The following is a 15,948-nucleotide window of genomic DNA, read 5'->3' as shown; positions in this document are numbered from 1 at the left end:
GAAGTCACAGGCTTTGTGATCGAGGAGCAGTTCTACTCGGACAACAAGTCCCCGCCCCGTCACGAGCGCAAGGAGCTGATCTACTCGAGCAATGCGGATGAGCTGGCTTCCATTCAGAAACAGCTGCTGCTGGACGATGACTTCCAGCCGGAGTTGAATACCAAGCTTGTGAGAGAGTTCAAGAAAGTCGAGTCCGAACCGCAGCCAGAGCCAGATGGCAGATATGTGCGCCGTGGTTCGGTGAAGGAGCTCAGCGAGAAGTTCATACGGAAAGAGTCCTCCTCGTCAACGCACTCTAGCACCTCTCAGTCGCTGATGAGCAGCCGCACCGAGCATGCGGATGCAGATGAGGAGGAGACCGAGGACAGCGAATCCAATGAGGTGTGCAGCGTCATCGAGGCACCACAGATGCGCCAGGGCTCAACTACCAGCAGCTTAACCACCACCCGGTCCAGCAACACGCGCTCCTTCCTCAACAGCAGCACGGATCAGCGGCAGGTGACCAGTGTGGACGATGTCCTGGAGCGCATGCGCAATGCCGATAATGGTGAGACCTAACCAAACTGAAATTCCCTTATTCCTAGCAATTAAACCATCATCCCTTATCATCCCCTTTAAATACACAGTGGAGGAGCCTGGCGACACAAACGAAGATCGTGAGGCACGTGCTCTGCTCAACAAATTCCTTGGGGCCAGTGTGATAATGCAGGGCGTGGAGAGCATGCTTCCACCAACGGCTACGGGACAGCGTCTGAATAGCCAAGGGGTGAGTTATCCTTATGGAAATATTATCGTCTGGGGGTGAGTTATCCTTATGCAAATATTATCGTCTGGAAAGGAACGAGTGTAGACCTCCATTCAATCCCTTCTCTTTAAGAAGTCTATCCTAAGAAAATTGACAGGTGTCAGAATGTACTTTCTTTTTAGGAAATCCCTAACTAAACCATGCAATTTTCTCAGTAGCTTATAGGCGAGTGACCAATTAATCGCTTGAATGAGTTAGAGAGTGGAACAAGTGTTGGTTTTCCCACTTCGTGGCATGAGTATCTCTCCATCATCTCTCCCTTCCGTCCCCCTCCGCATCACCACTGCATCAACTATAGAAAATCCCCAAACTAACCTCAAATGTGGCTCAGGCACGTGTTCGATTAACGGTTCACTGAATGCGTCTCTCTTTTCATACGCTTGCAAAAAGGTATTATAATTTTGACCAGACATATGTACATATGTATATACATACAGTACACTAGTAAATAAGAATATTCTCAATTTGAACCGAAAGGATTGGATTATCATTCGCAAGAAAAACAGGTCTTTGTGAGAACAGGTCTTTCGTTACATGAACTTTGCCTGTTAATACATTTATTAATATTAACATCAAATGACCATATCATATGGCTGAATATACAGGGATCTTCCAAATAATCTTAGTGGCTATAAAAAATACATACCAAATAAAGTATGGTTGAATTGCAAGGGTATATAAAATGTCGGTCGTTTCCTAATTCTTTGGCTCCTCTGTCTTCTCCTGTCCACCGTATGGGATGTGATCGTGCAAAACTCCAAACCTAACCTCAACAGAGTCCCAGAGCCAAGCACGTGCCTGACTAACGGTTCACCGAGTGAGTGATCGCACTCGCACTGGCACTGGCACTCTGTCTCTCTTTCTCTCTGCCTCTCTCTCTCTCTCTCTGTCGCTTTCTGTGCACTCTCTCTCTCTCTCTTGCTGTCGCTGTTGTTGTTGCTGCTGCTGGTGCCTGCGGTTGTGTGTGCCGTGTGCGCCGCCGTATGCGTGATGTGAGGGGCACCGCCTGGCTGGTCAGAGCAGCAAGCATCGCCATCGGCAGTGGCAGCAGTGGCAGTGGCAGTGGCAGCGGCATCTCTCCGAATCCGAATCGACAGCGACAGAGACGGCGTCAGTACACACTCAGAGGCGGCATCGATCACTTGTGCGAAGAACTACTTGATCCGACGAAAAGCAGAGAAAGCAGGCAGCAGCAGGCAGGCAGGCGAAGAAGAAAGAAAGAAAGCAAAAAGTGCCAAGAAAGAAAGAAAGAATTTCTCGCAAACAACAAAGTTTAGAATAAATAAAAAAAAAACATAAAACAAAAAGTTGAAAAGTAGAAAAGAAAAAGAAGCAGTAGAATAACAAAAGAAGACAAGTTTCTGGCTTCTTCGCTCTTTATTTTTTTCTTGTGCAGTTTTGTTAAATATTGTTATTTCCCTGTGGCGAGAGAGCGAGCGGGAGAGCGAGCGCGCGAGTGTCGGTCGAATCCATATTTGGTCTAACAGCAGCATCGCATCAGCAGAATCAGCATCATCAGCAGCGGGGCCATAGAACCGCAAGGAGAAGCAGCCAGCAGCATCAGCAGCCACCAGCAGCAGTTAGAGCGGGAGCGGTAGCGGTAGCAAAAGAACCGCAAGCAAGCAGCAAAAAAAAAGCACAGCGTAAGTTCTGATTGAGAGAGCGCGGCAAGGCAAGGCAAAGTGTATTTCCCAAGAAGGTGAGGCATTCCCCTGATCTAAGATTTGGCGTAATTGTTGAAACGGAACTTACCGTTTGGGAACAGTTAGAAGGGGAGGAAAGGCATGCATTTCCTGCTCTCAGGCAGTGGCCTATTTGGGTTTGGTACTCTCTCAATTATACCGATACGCAATGGCAATGGCAACTATTGTGGGAGCAGCTCAGGATGGCCCCCTCACCCTGTCTCCCAACATACTCTGGACAGAGACAGAGGCATATGATAGATTGGTAGAGAAAAGAAGGAAATAATGAGAGCGAGAGAGAGAAGGCGAAGGAGGAGAGACGTAGAGCAGCTGTTTGAGTCAATTATTTTTAGTGCGCATAATTTGCTGCCCGTCCGTCTGTCTGTCCGTCCGTCCGTCCGTCGCAGCAGCGAAAAGAGGAATTTCTGTCACGACACCTCAAAATGCACCTGAATGAAAGGAGGAGGCACAGCAGCGGCGACGACGACACCATCGGGGGCTATATATAAACCGATATATGTACATATATATTTCTTTCTGTCTATATACTATATATAAACATACATACGTACATATGTATTTGTAGATGTGTGTGAGTATACACACAGCAGAGAACAACAAATAAATAAATACTTTTTAAAAACAGAGCTGAGAAAAAGAAAGAGTGATAGAAGGGAGGAGGAGGGATGCATGAATGAGAGCGTCAAATGTACGGAAAATTTCGACAAAAATAGCTACAACGACGGGGCAGGCAGTATTTTTACGGTCTATGGTTGGAGGAGCATTTTCTGTGTTTTTTTTTTTTGGCCAACTTGCAGACAGAGACGCACATGGTGGCCAGGGAAGAGGAAGCTAGCTGGTGGTGCATGGTGCATGGGGCAGCAAACGCACATTGCAACGCCGCTGCCGACTCTGTGGCATGTGATGTTCCCGTTTTTCTTCCACTTGTGTGTGAACCAAATACCAATTTCCCACAGATCACACAGCAGATATTTTCCCCTATTCGATGCCTATGCTCTGGGACTTTGTCAGATACATACAAACAGATATATACCAGCTAAATATATATGTATGTATGTGTACAGGTCTGCAGATAAAGTCTACAGCTTGGAATAGTGTGCGACAGGGAATGATTTGTTTCATAAGCTAAAAAGATCGTTAAAAAGATGAACCGGAGAGAGAGGATCAGCAAAGAGTCCAGAGTTGTCATATATCCAAACATTTGAGTCCTCTCTAAAGATTGTCTTTATTTCTTGTTACACTTACAACACTGTGCATCCAATTTCCATTACTCAAAAGAATAGTTTGGTCCCCATTTTGCCTCGAACATTTTTCAGAAATGTTTTTGGCATTCAAGGGAAAAGGAATACATATCTCTTTTCTTGGAATTCCTCTTACAGGAAAAACTCACCCTATTTCTTACAAAATGGGGAATGATATGATTACTACAAGAACTGTTCCTCCTCTATGCAGCAAGCATCATTGGAGTCAGTCCCAAAATGTTTTATTTGAGATCTTGTCCATTAAAAAATTTCACATTTAAACTGGTTCAAACATTCACTTACTGACCAACTACCGAGTAGAGCTACTTACATACATACATTCGAGTATGTGCTTCTTCTGTCCATTAAAGTTTCCAAATAATCAGCATGCGTAGTTTTTCAGTTGCCCCACTCAGTGGAGTCGTCGTGAAGTCGTTAACACGTGAACCAGTTCTAGTGGCATTACCTGCCCTCCCTCTTACAAATGAAATGATTACAAATGCAGAGCAGAGCAGATACGACTATTCTCGTATATGGAATTTGTACGGAAACACGTACTGGGAACCCTTTTATAATTCATGCATGAACTGTTTGCCCATGGAAGCAAGCTCTTTGATAAGGTTCCATTGTAGCGGCATTCAGTCTATACATACATAGATCACCATCCATCCATCTATCCACCACAATGGATCGAAGTGGGAACCCAGGCGGGAATTCCATTTCTGTTGACCGTTCTGCTTCCCCTAGGTGTGTTTTTGTGGTGGTGGTTGCCCCTGTACTTAGTTGAGCGTAACATTCTGAGGCGGCAAGCGGCAAATCCTCCTCAAATACTGTCTCCCTTTCTCTCTCTCTCTCTTTCTCAGTAGCGTACCCCACCAGATTTCTGGCTGGCTGACTGGCACTGGCAAGTGTTCCTCAAAGCTGGAAAGCCGGTTTCCGTTACCCCTATTCCCCCTGATCTTGCCATTGCGCCACTCATTCTACCCTTGAAATAGCGAGGTATGCTAATTTTGTCAATGCATATGAGAATATTTGCACATATGTATGTACATATGTATGTATATTGTTGATCCTTCCTTTTTCCAGGCTGTAGATTAGAAGTAATTTGCTTAGAAAACTTTAGTTCTATTTATATGTCAAGATGACTATTATATTGATCAACTGACGGAAACATTTACTATATATCAACCTTTTTAAAATATCAAACTGACAACAAAAAAAAAACTGTTCACACCAAAATTTAAGCCCGAGAATGCAAAAACAAAATACACTCTCCAAGGGCTGATAATTTCGGTTGTTTTTGCGACTGCTTAAAAAAAATGCAAAAAGCGCTCCCACTATATAGTTATCAGCTACCTTGGGACAATTTAATCGATTTTTATAAGATTTTTGTTACCAATTGCAAGACAAAAGAAGGGTACTTCATGCTTCGTTTTCCAGAGTTGGACTTTCTTTCTGGTTCTTCTGCCTTTGCCTGTTCTTCTTCGTCTTCGTCTTTGTCTCCCTCTTCTTCCCTTTCTTCTGACGTTTCATAATCGTTGTTGTTGTTGTTGTTGTTGGAGACTGTGTTTCTGCGTCTGTGCGTGTGCCTTTGTCTTTGCTTCGCCTTTTGCATGTCAAATAATTCTCATTTTGCCAGAGGCTAAAAATACAAAAGAATGAGAGAAAAGTAACAAAAAAAAGTACTAAAAAAAAACAAGAAAAAGAAAGAAAGTCTGAATGTGGAAACTAGCAGAGAATGAAAAACCATTCTTTCCCATGGAAAATTGGGTGGATTTTGGCTGGTTGTTTTAGAAGGTCTTTGGGCGGTCGGGGAGGGAGGTCATTGCTGGTCGGGGGGACTGTACTAATTGGAGTCCATAAATCATACTTTTATCTCTACCTCTCCATATTTCCCTCTCTTTACCTTCTCTCTTTCTTTTCCAATGCTTTTCTCCTCGTGGATGTGTATGGTGTCAAAATGTTGAGCAATTGATTGAGTCAATGGCCATTGACTGCAACTGCAGCAGCCACTGTTAAGTCCAAATGCAATGTTCGCTTTGGTTAGCTGCACTCTCCTACCCATTCCCCTCCCATACCCTTTCCCCGCCCTTCGTTTCACCAACGATCTCCTGTTGATCCAAACAGTTTTTTTAATTGCTTTCCTCTTTGTTGTGTTGTGTTGTTGCTTTTCATGCAATTACCATTTTTGATTTTCACGCATGGTTGCATTTCGCTCTTGATCGGTGCATTACCATTACCCCATCTTTACCATATCAAACGTCCCCTTTCGCACACAGTCACGCTTTGTCGGAATTGCGCCAAATACTTTGGCAAGGGCCTTTAAGGCCCGTCCGAGCGTCCCGATTCACAGAAACGACAACGGGAGCGGGTGGGTTGAGGAAATACTCAAATCATCATATCGAAAGAGCATCCAAATGGAATGCAAATTAAATCAAATGAAATGACATTTTTACTGTTGAATTTTTTGTGGCCCACATTTTGACAAAAACGAACAAAAAACAACAAGACAAAAAGAGAAGAACAAAATATAGGGCAAACAAAATATAGGTATATGAAAATAGAAAAATATTGTAAAAATGTTTGGCAATTAATTTTTTGTTAAGACTGTTGTTCTTGGTTTATTTTGTTTGGCTCTAATTTGTTTATAACGAGTGGGGGCCCGCTAAAATATTATATAAAGTTTTATTCGGTCAGAAAATCCAAAACAACAACAAAAAACAAGAGAGACAGAGAAAAATATACAAAAAGAGATAGAGAGAGAAAGAGAGAGAAAGAGAATAGAGAGGAAAATATGAAGAATGTTTTTTTATTCTTTTCGACCAGAAATATGTACATTTGTCTCTCTCTTTCTCTCTCTAACTGTTTCCATGTGTGTGTTTGTGCTTAAATAATTTATAATTAAAAATAGCAACGCGTGTGGGAAGAAAAACCGAGCAGAAGAACAGAGAGGTAGAGAGACAGAGAGGCAGGAAGCTGCGGCCGAATTTTCGAACATGTTCGAAGTCGGTTTTTGAAAAATTTCCCCCCATTTGTTGGCTGACCAAATTTGGTCAAATTTTGATATAAACAATCTACCAAAAGAGATAGATAAAGACAGAGAGAGAGAGAGAGAGAGAAAGAGAGAAAAAGATAGCGACCGAGAGGTAGAAGCAGAAGGAGAATAGGGAAAAATATACGAGTTGATATACATATTTGCGGCATTCCCCCATCAAAAGGCAACTGCAGTACACATACCACACGTCGTATACTTAATTGCACTCTATACAGTACTATACATATACTCGTATATCGTTTATATGTATCTCAGAGGTCTATAAACGTTTTAACCGCCTGATCCTTGGGCTTGCAATATTCGGATGAAATATTTGTCCGAATATTCTTGTGTGTGATTTGTGGCAATTAAGCCTATGCCATAATTTCTTGTTGATAACGTGGCTTTGTTCTTGATGTCTGTCAATGAACTCTATTTGAGTATACCAATGTACGAGCTGGTAATTCTAAGTGAAGCAACCGTTGGGGGTCCATTGGGTTACAGGGCTTGAAGGGTTTGTCTTTTGCAATGGCAGTGCGATCTCTGAGTAGATTTCTTTTCCATTCTGTTGCCTGTTCAAAATTCACCATTATCTCCATACTCTGCCCCAAGATTTCTTCGAAACATCCCATAAGCATCTAAAGTCGATGGAATACGCATGCATATATGTACATATCAATTGTTCAGTAAAGTATAAATCGATTCGGCTATTTAAGGCATATTCCCATAACTGATTAACAATCGAACAAAAAAATTGAAAGTCAACTCTCGAAACTTCCATAAAGATTTCAGTCGATTCGTCTTTCATTCGTTAACAAACAAACAGAGAACAGTAAACAATCGAGTGACAATCGCCTTGGAGCCTGTGGGGCAACGTGTTGCATACGTTATTTATATTAGATAGAACCCCCAGAGCACAGATTACGCATACGAGAGGTATGCCCCCTGTTGTTCAGTTCAATTAGTCAACTGCAGTCGGAAGCAATTGCAAAGGGGGATGGAGAGGGAGAGAGAGAGTCGCTGCAAAAGAGTCATGGCTAAGGACAGACCCAAAAAAGTGCTTCTTTCTGCCTTATCATGGCCATCGATCGTTGAATGTCGAACCGATTGTCGGTCGAGTGATGGCTCCCTCCCCAGTTTCTTGGCAACAGAATAATTGTTGGCTTTCAAATGTGCTCATCGTGCTTTATTTAGCCAGACTGAACAGCTGGCACGGCATGGCACCACCCACCCGTAGACAGAGAGTGAGAGAGAGATGGAACTGGGGGGGTGGTGGTGGGGGGAAACATGAAACAAAATTTTCCGGTTGATAAACAAAAAAAACCTGTGCTAATTCACACTCATATCTATCTCTTTTAGGTGAAAACCACACGCATAACCAATACCTACAGCAAATCGGGAACTGGCAAGGTCAGCAGCAGCGCCTCCTCAGCACCAGTTACACGCACAACTTGTGACATCGAGGAGATACAGGACGAGCAGATCCTAAAGCAATTGGTAGGTGTAGTCCGTCCCTGACCAGCCCCTGACTGAACCTCTCGCAAATCAAACCTCTTTTCGCATCCATTTTTTGAAGCTGGAACAGGCCTCCACCTACGAGGAGCGTCGCAAGATCCGTGCACGTCTACGCGAACTTATGGCGGAACGCGAAGGTGAGTCTCCATTTCTATATTTATCTTCTAAGCAAAACACCCCAAGAAAACCCCAGCAACAGCAACAGCACCAGAACCAGCAGCTCTTATAGGAAGCTGCTCTCTCTGCACTCCACTCCACAAACCACAAAAATCACTCTACTCCACTCTCCAGTGATATCCAGCGATAACCGATAGCCGAAAACCGATAAGGAGATGCCACCATCGATAATCGGATGCAAAGTGTCTATATATTGTGTTCTGTATCTGTATCTTGTAGGATAAAGCGCACACAGCAACTCTAGGCTCTAGGCTAAAGAAATCTAAACTGTTAATCGAAACTAAAAGTAGAAGAAGAGCCTTAATCGATTAATCGATTAGCGCGTTTAGGCCCCCTCCCAAAGAAAAGGTATAACACACAACCTCAACAACTATTTTGCTCTGTTTTAAGTCATGTTCCAAGATTATTTCCCCAACAAAGAACATTTATTTCTCTCAATTGTGTAAAGAAAGTCGTGCACTCGTCGTCTCGTCATCGTTATCGTTATTTTCCATCGTTATCGTTGTTTTGTTTTTTATTTCGTTACCGTTTCACTCAGTGCGAACGTCTGTCAAGAACCCCTTCCGCTGTCCCACTTCGAACACCCACAAAGAACTGGAATTGATCCATCGATTCACACATTTTATATCTCTGATATCTCAAAATTTTTAACTATATACACCTATTTGTATGTTGTTAATTTTGCTCGAGACATTTCACAAAAGCTTAGATGCCCCGAAACGGAAACCGCCACGGATATATGTATATTGCGGATATATATGTCCGAGATTTATTGAACCATGTGTGTACGAGTATATCCTCATATTATTCAAAGGAACAATTTATCAATGATATGTATAAACGCAGTTCTTAAACTACTTCCGGCTTAAGCATCTGAGTTTTCTGTTCGAGTTCCTCGACATCCCGAGACCCAAGACCCAAGACCCGAGCTTTTGTTGTCTTGCTTGATGTCGTCATTACGTTCCTTTGAGCTCTCATTGCTCGCCTTTTAAATATTGTCTCTTTCTGTCTCTCCTTTTATCTCCTAACTTTCTCACTTTCTCTCCACTGTGAATCATCGTGCGCCGCAGAGAAAAAGAACTCAGCCGCAGCCTCTAAGCCAAAGGAGGAGGCGGAGGAGGAGAGCAGTGCCAGCGAGTATGAGGAGATCATCGAGGAGGTGACGGACTACAGCGACGACGACGACAACAACGAAGAGGAGACCACCAAAAAGGAGCTGCCTAAGGAGGAGAAGAAGGTAGAGAAGAAGGTAGCCTCCGCAGCCTCTAAGGAGAGCAAAGTCAGCGAGAGTGTCACCAAAAAGTTGGCCAAAGTAGAGCTCTCAGAGCAGGCCACAACATCCACAACATCCTCGACATCCACAACATCCACAACAGACGGTGTCCAGACGGTGCAGCAGGGTGAGTCAGCCCTGCCAGCAACTAAATCAGGAGCAAAATCAGGAGTAAAAGCAGGAGCAGCCGGCAGCAGCACTAGCAGTAGTAGCATTAGCAGTAGGAAACAGAGTAGTGGTCAGGTTAGCACAGTGGTTAGGGCCAGGGACAAAGCCAAGCCAGAGACAATGCCAGCAGCAGAGGCAGCACCAACAGCAGCAGCAGGAGCGGGAGCGGAAACGGTTTCGGGAGTGAGCAGATTGAGTGTACCCTCGAAGGAGGATTCGGGCACGGAAAGTGGCGAGGATCTGCGCCTGCTGGCCGCCGGACTGAGGGACACCCTACAACAGCGGAGCGGCAGCGATGCCAGCGAGGCACATCGCAGCCTCCTCGAGGAGGTAACGGACGCCCTCAGCCGCCTGGAGAGCTCCCTGAAGCAGGGCAAGGAGCTAGCTGTCGACGGGGGTCAGCGTCAGGCTCTCCTTGGACTCGTTGCCCGCCTCCAGAGTGGACTCAATGCCCCGGAGAAACTGGCGGCGGCGGACAACAACAGCAGCGGCATCTCTGAAGAGGCCTCTCCCACCCAGGAGGATATGGAACTGGAGCTTGGGATAGGAATGGAGGACCCCCGGTCCGACTGCCGGCAGTCACGGTTCGCCAAGCGACGGCAGCGCAACAGCCGCCACACGGTGGGTGTCAGCCGAGAGGAGCTGGCGGATGCCAGGCGCTACATGGAGGACATGCTGCTGCTGGAGAACAACAAGGGCTTTACACTGGAGAAAAATGCCAGCTCGGGATCCATCATACCGCCCGTTCAGCTCTACAGACCCAATCAGTTTGTGCCGCAGCCACAACAGCAGCAGCCTAAGCCACAGCCACCGCAGCAACCAGTGCAGCAGATTCCAGCCCCCCAATCTCAGGGATCCCAGCTGAGACCGAACAACAATAGCAGCAGCAACAACAGACGCCCTCTGTCCGGGGATTATGCGGTCAGCTTTGCCAGCTATGAGGCTGCCCAAAAGGGAGGACAGCAGGATGGATCCAACTCCGGCTCATCCTCTACTCGCTTCAATGGTGCGAAAAAGCATATGATGAAGCGGGCGAACACAATCGATATACCCAAGGCAAAGGCTAAATACATGGCCGACTGTGACACGGACTCGGACCTGGAAGACGTGCACGACCATGGTCCCCATCTGGGGCTGAAGCGTGCTGTTCAGGTGAGCGTTAAGCGGCGCGTACAAAATGCCGTACCACCTTTCGAGCCCAAGACGGAAAACGATCACAAGTTCCTGGCCTTCATCAACAAGCAGAGCCATCAGACGGGCCTTGGCTGGGGTGGTGGTGGCGGAGGGCGCAGTGTGTCCAACTGGACGCACAAGTTCGGGAACATCAAGCACACCTTTGAAACTGGGGCGGCGGCAACCGTGACCAAGGGTAAGCCGCCGCCAGTGCCCGGCCATGTGCCAGGGTGGGCCAAGCAGGAGCACCAGCATCATCAGCAGCTTCAGCGCGAGCAAATGCTGCGAGAGCAAATGCAGCGAGAGCAGTACCAGCGAGAGCAGCACCAGCGAGAGCACCGGCAGCGAGAACAAATGCAGCGAGAGCATCGTGATAAGATCCAACGAGAACAGCAACAACGAGAGAAGCTTCAGCGAGAGCATATCCAACGAGAGCAAATACAACGAGAGCACATCCAGCGTGAACAGACCCAACGGGACCAGATGCAACGAGAAAAAATCCAACGAGATCAGCTGCAGCTAGAACATCTCCAACGAGAACAGCAACAGCAACAGGCGGAAGCGACAGCCGCTGCCCAAGCCCATTCCCAGGCCCAGGCCGAGCGTCAGCGTCGGCAGGAGATCGAACGTCAGCTGCTCCTCGAGCAAGAGGCCAGATACGAGCGCGAGCAGCGCGTCCGCCTGGAGCGGGAGTACTACGAGCAGCAGCTGGAACGCCAGCAGGCGGAGCGACAGCAGCAGTTGGACCGCCAGCGGCAGCAGCAAGAGCAGCTGGAGCGGCAGCGTCGCCAGGAGATGGAGGTGCGCCTGCAGCACCAGAGGCAACAGCAGCAACAGCTGCAGCTGCAGCAACAGCAGCAGCAGCAGCAACAACAGCAACAACAGCAGCCGCCCTTGAATCACTTTATACACGCACCCCAGTCCGTGTTCCGGCCCATCGATCAGGATCCGCCAGCGGCTCCTAGCATCTATAAGCCCATCGCCAAGAAGTCGGAGCCACAGCCAGGCTCTGTATGGCAGCCCTCAGGTCAGGGCAAGCTTCCAGCCCAACAGCAGCAGCACCTGCAGGCACGGACACCGTACAGCAACACGCCGTCGCCTGCCTCCACGGCCACCTCGCCCATCGGCCTGCCCTGGGTGGCCAAGCCGAAGGTGGACAACAGCGATTTCCGTCGCAAGGCCCATCACTTTGAGGAGCGTTCGCTGAGGGACAACCTAGAGCAGCAGCAACAGCAGCAGTCGCCCTATCCTGTGGGCAGCTCCAACGGGGGCCATGGCTACCTGCAGCGTCACAACTCGCTGCGTTCCAAGGGTCCGCCAGCAGCACTCAGCGAATTCAGGAAACGGCCTTCGCTACCCAATGCCATGGAGCCCGGAACTGTGGCTGGAGCGGGAGTGGGAGTGGGAGGTTCACATGGAGGATCTCGGCAGCAGCTGTATCAGCCACCGCCACCCACCAACATATCCTTCACGTACGCCGATTTTTCGCCAGTGCGCAGCCGCAACCCACAAAACCGACACAACTACCGCAGCCAACCGTGTTTGCCCAGTGCCGTGGATCAGGCAGAGGCACTGACCAATCCCCTGGCAGCACCCCTAGTGCTGACCAGCTCAAATCCCACATACCTGCCAGGGGCAGGTGCAGGCGCAGGATCAGGGGGATCAGCTATTCGTAGATTTGACTATGTGACGAGTCCCGTGGATGTAGACAACAGTCCGGCCAACAGTCCAACCAGCTTCCATACCGTACCCAATGCCCTGACCACGGACAACACGGATGACGATCTCGACCTGGACTCGGACACTAACATGCTGGAGTATCGGGCCGAGACGAAGGTGATGCGCAAGCCGCGCAGCCAGACAGCTGTGACCGTGGCCGGACGGAGAACAGCCCACCTAAGCGATGATGAGGTTTTCGGTCGCAACTCGAGGGCGGCCAAGTCGCTGCTGTACACCATGAAGCAGCTGGGTGGCAATGGCAATGGAGCACCACCAGGAGCACCTGCTCCGGCGCCAGTTGCACTCCCTAGAAGCAGAGGACAACAACAATCCCATACGGCACCCAGTTCCCCGAAGCCGGGGATATGTCTATCGCCGGACGGTCGCCAGTACCAGGCCCCAATGGTGGAGCCGCTCTTCCCGCAGCTGAGCAGCTTCGAGCCGCAGCGGAAGCCCCAGTATGCGCCAGTATCCACCTCACTGCCAGGCACTCCCACCAGTGTGGCACCTGTGGCTCCTCCTCAGCTGATCAATTACCAAGCGAACCCCACCTACACACCGCCACAGACCCGGTCCGATGTGGGGGGCGGAAGCGGAGGCTACCTGGGGGAGACGCACACATCGTACGTGGTCACCTACCCGCTGGACGAGTCCGGGGATGAACACGAGCACGAGCCGGAATCATCCATGTCCATGTCGCTCAGCCAGCGAATGCGTCGCACCTCGGAGCACTCGAATGCCAGCTCCTCGCTGTCATTGGGGAGCACCAGCTGGACACCAAATCCAATGCACAGCACGGTCCCAGTCGCAGTACCGACCGCAGTCGTATCCGTACCCACACCTGCACCACCGCCAGTCGATCGCAGCACGAAACCGCAGCTGTTTCCAGTCCATAAGCCGATACAGGCGCCGCCCAACAGCGGCAGCAGCCGGCCCCGCTTGAGCACCCGCAGCCACACCATCCAGGGCGAGGACATAACCGGATATGAGGGAACCAACCATAACCAGCCCCTGAAAAACCGTGTGATGTCCCAACAGTCGCTTAGCTCCTCGATCTCCGTCCGGACACAACAGCAGCAGCAGCAGCTGCAGCTGCAACAGCAACAGAAGGAGCTGCAGCGCCTCAACGAGCTGAGGCGAAAGAGTTTGGGCAACGTGCTGGAGCAGCGGGAGACCGCCCAGCGGATGGCCTACTACGAGCAGCACGAGGAGTATAAGTCCTCGGCACCGGCGGATACACCAGACATAGTTAAGTCGTCGCTGCCGAAGGAGACTGCACCGCTGCTGAAGAAATTTGGACCGCCCCAGAGGCACCATTACGTGCCCAATGCGTACCAGAGCCCGCAGCTGAATAAGCAGAGTGGCGCCGGCGCCGGCACCACAACTACAACCTCCGTAATCACCTCCACCACAGTGGTGCATCAGCAGCAGCAGAAGCCCAGCATCGTGGAGACGCCGGCAACGCCACAGCCAATGTCTCAGGTGCCGCCCGAGGACGAGATACCCCACAATATAGTGTTCAACAATGTGAGTGCCTTCAGCTCCATGAGCCGCCGCAGCCAAGACGAGGATGTCCAACAGCAGCAGCAGGGCTCAGCCGGATCCCGCATCAATCGCCTGAGCAAGTGCGACTCCTGGAACCAGATCTGCCAGCAGCAGCAGGGCGGACTGGGACTGGGTCAGGGCCAGCCCAAGTACAGCCAGCCACTCGCCTCGGGACCCGGGGAGCTCCGGCGCTGCAAGTCCGGCCACTCCCTGGCCGTGCCGAAGCTCTACGAGGCGGGTATCGATAAGGCCCAGGTCAGCGAAAAGCAGCGCACAGTGGCTGCCTACTTCTCCGGACAGAAGTCGCCCACGGGTGGGCAGGTAGAGGAGCTGCGCACTACAATGACAACCACCGCCACGAGCAGCTCGTCTGCCGCCAGTCGGAGGACCGCCATCAATCGGACAAAGACCAGCGAGAAGCTGTCGGCGGCGGCCCGCAAGTCGCTCAGCTCCCTGACCAGCACCTCCAATGGTAACGTGTCCACCGCGGGACTGGGACTGGGTCGCGGCAATGCTGGTGGTGTGGCTGCTTACGGCGGTGGTGGGCTCAGTCGCAGTGCCACCATGCCGCACATAGCGAATCTCAATCTTCTGGACGAGAGCAATGTGGAGGATGCCTTCGAGCAGCTGATGATGGGGGCCTAGAAGCGTGGCCACGCAACCGCAACAACCACTCAACCACTCACCATCCAACCAGCCCCAAGCAACCCACCCACTCGGACAGACAGACAGACAGACAGAAACGCACAAAACACACTCACACAAAACACTTAAAAAAACATATGCGCGCCAGGCATTCCGCAAGGAACAAAACAAGCAAAGAAAACGATATCGACATTGTTATCGACATAGAAATCGAAATCGACATCGAAACAGAACTACAACTGTTTAACTGTAAAGGCAACTGTACTGATTAATGATTACTGGAGAGCAAGCTCAGGCTCTCTCTCCCACGCGCTCTCTCTCACTCTCTCTGAGCTTTGAGCATAGGATTAGCTTTTTTTGTTTTAGTTCAGAAGCAGAACCAGACCCCACCCAAAAATCCCACACACACACATTTCGCTATCTCTGTCTCTCTTGCGGTTTCGTTGTTTCAACTCACTCTCGATCTCTCTCTCTCAGTAAGAGATAGATTTAAGATTCTGACCAGTAGAAAAAGTAGACTTATGCAGCAGAGAGAGGGTCACTAACCTCACAAGAAAAAAAAATGATCTGCTGCACTGCCCCACCACCATCCACCATACACCCCACCCAACACACAACAATAGTAGGACAACGAGGCCGCAACAACAACAACAGCAACAACAACTACAGAGATTCGTGAGTTTTGAAACCACCGAAAAAAGCACGCCACCGCCCAATCGAAAAAAATTGTACAAAAATGCCAGCAGCAGCAGTAGCCAGCAGCCTGCGTCCCCCTGCAAATCCCCCGTTTTTATACTCCCGAAAGCGTTGTACTACCAAGAAACTTATTTTTGCCTAAGCCAAAGCCCCTCCCACAACCGCACCGCAGCAGCCTAACACATATAGTACATATGTATGTACAGTCTTTGACAACTAATTGATATTCCAGAGGGTGTTCGGATGTACATACT

The 15,948-nt window shown here is 49.1% G+C and overlaps 1 protein-coding gene across 14 annotated transcripts in view; it reads left to right on the top strand.

Moving 5' to 3' along the window:
• LOC108165461 (serine/arginine repetitive matrix protein 2) overlaps positions 1-15,948 on the top strand; it is a 45,099-nt gene that overhangs the window by 23,488 nt on the left and 5,663 nt on the right. For 7 of the 14 annotated variants that reach the window (XR_004471698.1, XR_004471704.1, XR_004471699.1 and 4 more), the window contains 5 exons: positions 2-547; positions 627-766; positions 8,143-8,280; positions 8,360-8,435; positions 9,546-15,673. Coding sequence is in view for 7 of the 14 variants with exons in the window: in XM_033388086.1 (XP_033243977.1) it covers positions 2-547; positions 627-766; positions 8,143-8,280; positions 8,360-8,435; positions 9,546-14,992 (6,347 nt within the window). In the remaining 7 variants the exon portion in view is untranslated. Of the gene's footprint in view, position 1; positions 548-626; positions 767-8,142; positions 8,281-8,359; positions 8,436-8,694; positions 8,824-9,545; positions 15,674-15,948 lie in introns of those variants that run through there. The other 7 variants (XM_033388081.1, XM_033388080.1, XM_033388084.1 and 4 more) reach the window with 4 other exon arrangements.

This window comes from Drosophila miranda, chromosome XR (assembly GCF_003369915.1).
Source record: "Drosophila miranda strain MSH22 chromosome XR, D.miranda_PacBio2.1, whole genome shotgun sequence".
Classification (NCBI taxonomy): domain Eukaryota; kingdom Metazoa; phylum Arthropoda; class Insecta; order Diptera; family Drosophilidae; genus Drosophila; species Drosophila miranda.
This window is presented reverse-complemented; position numbering and strand designations above follow the sequence as displayed.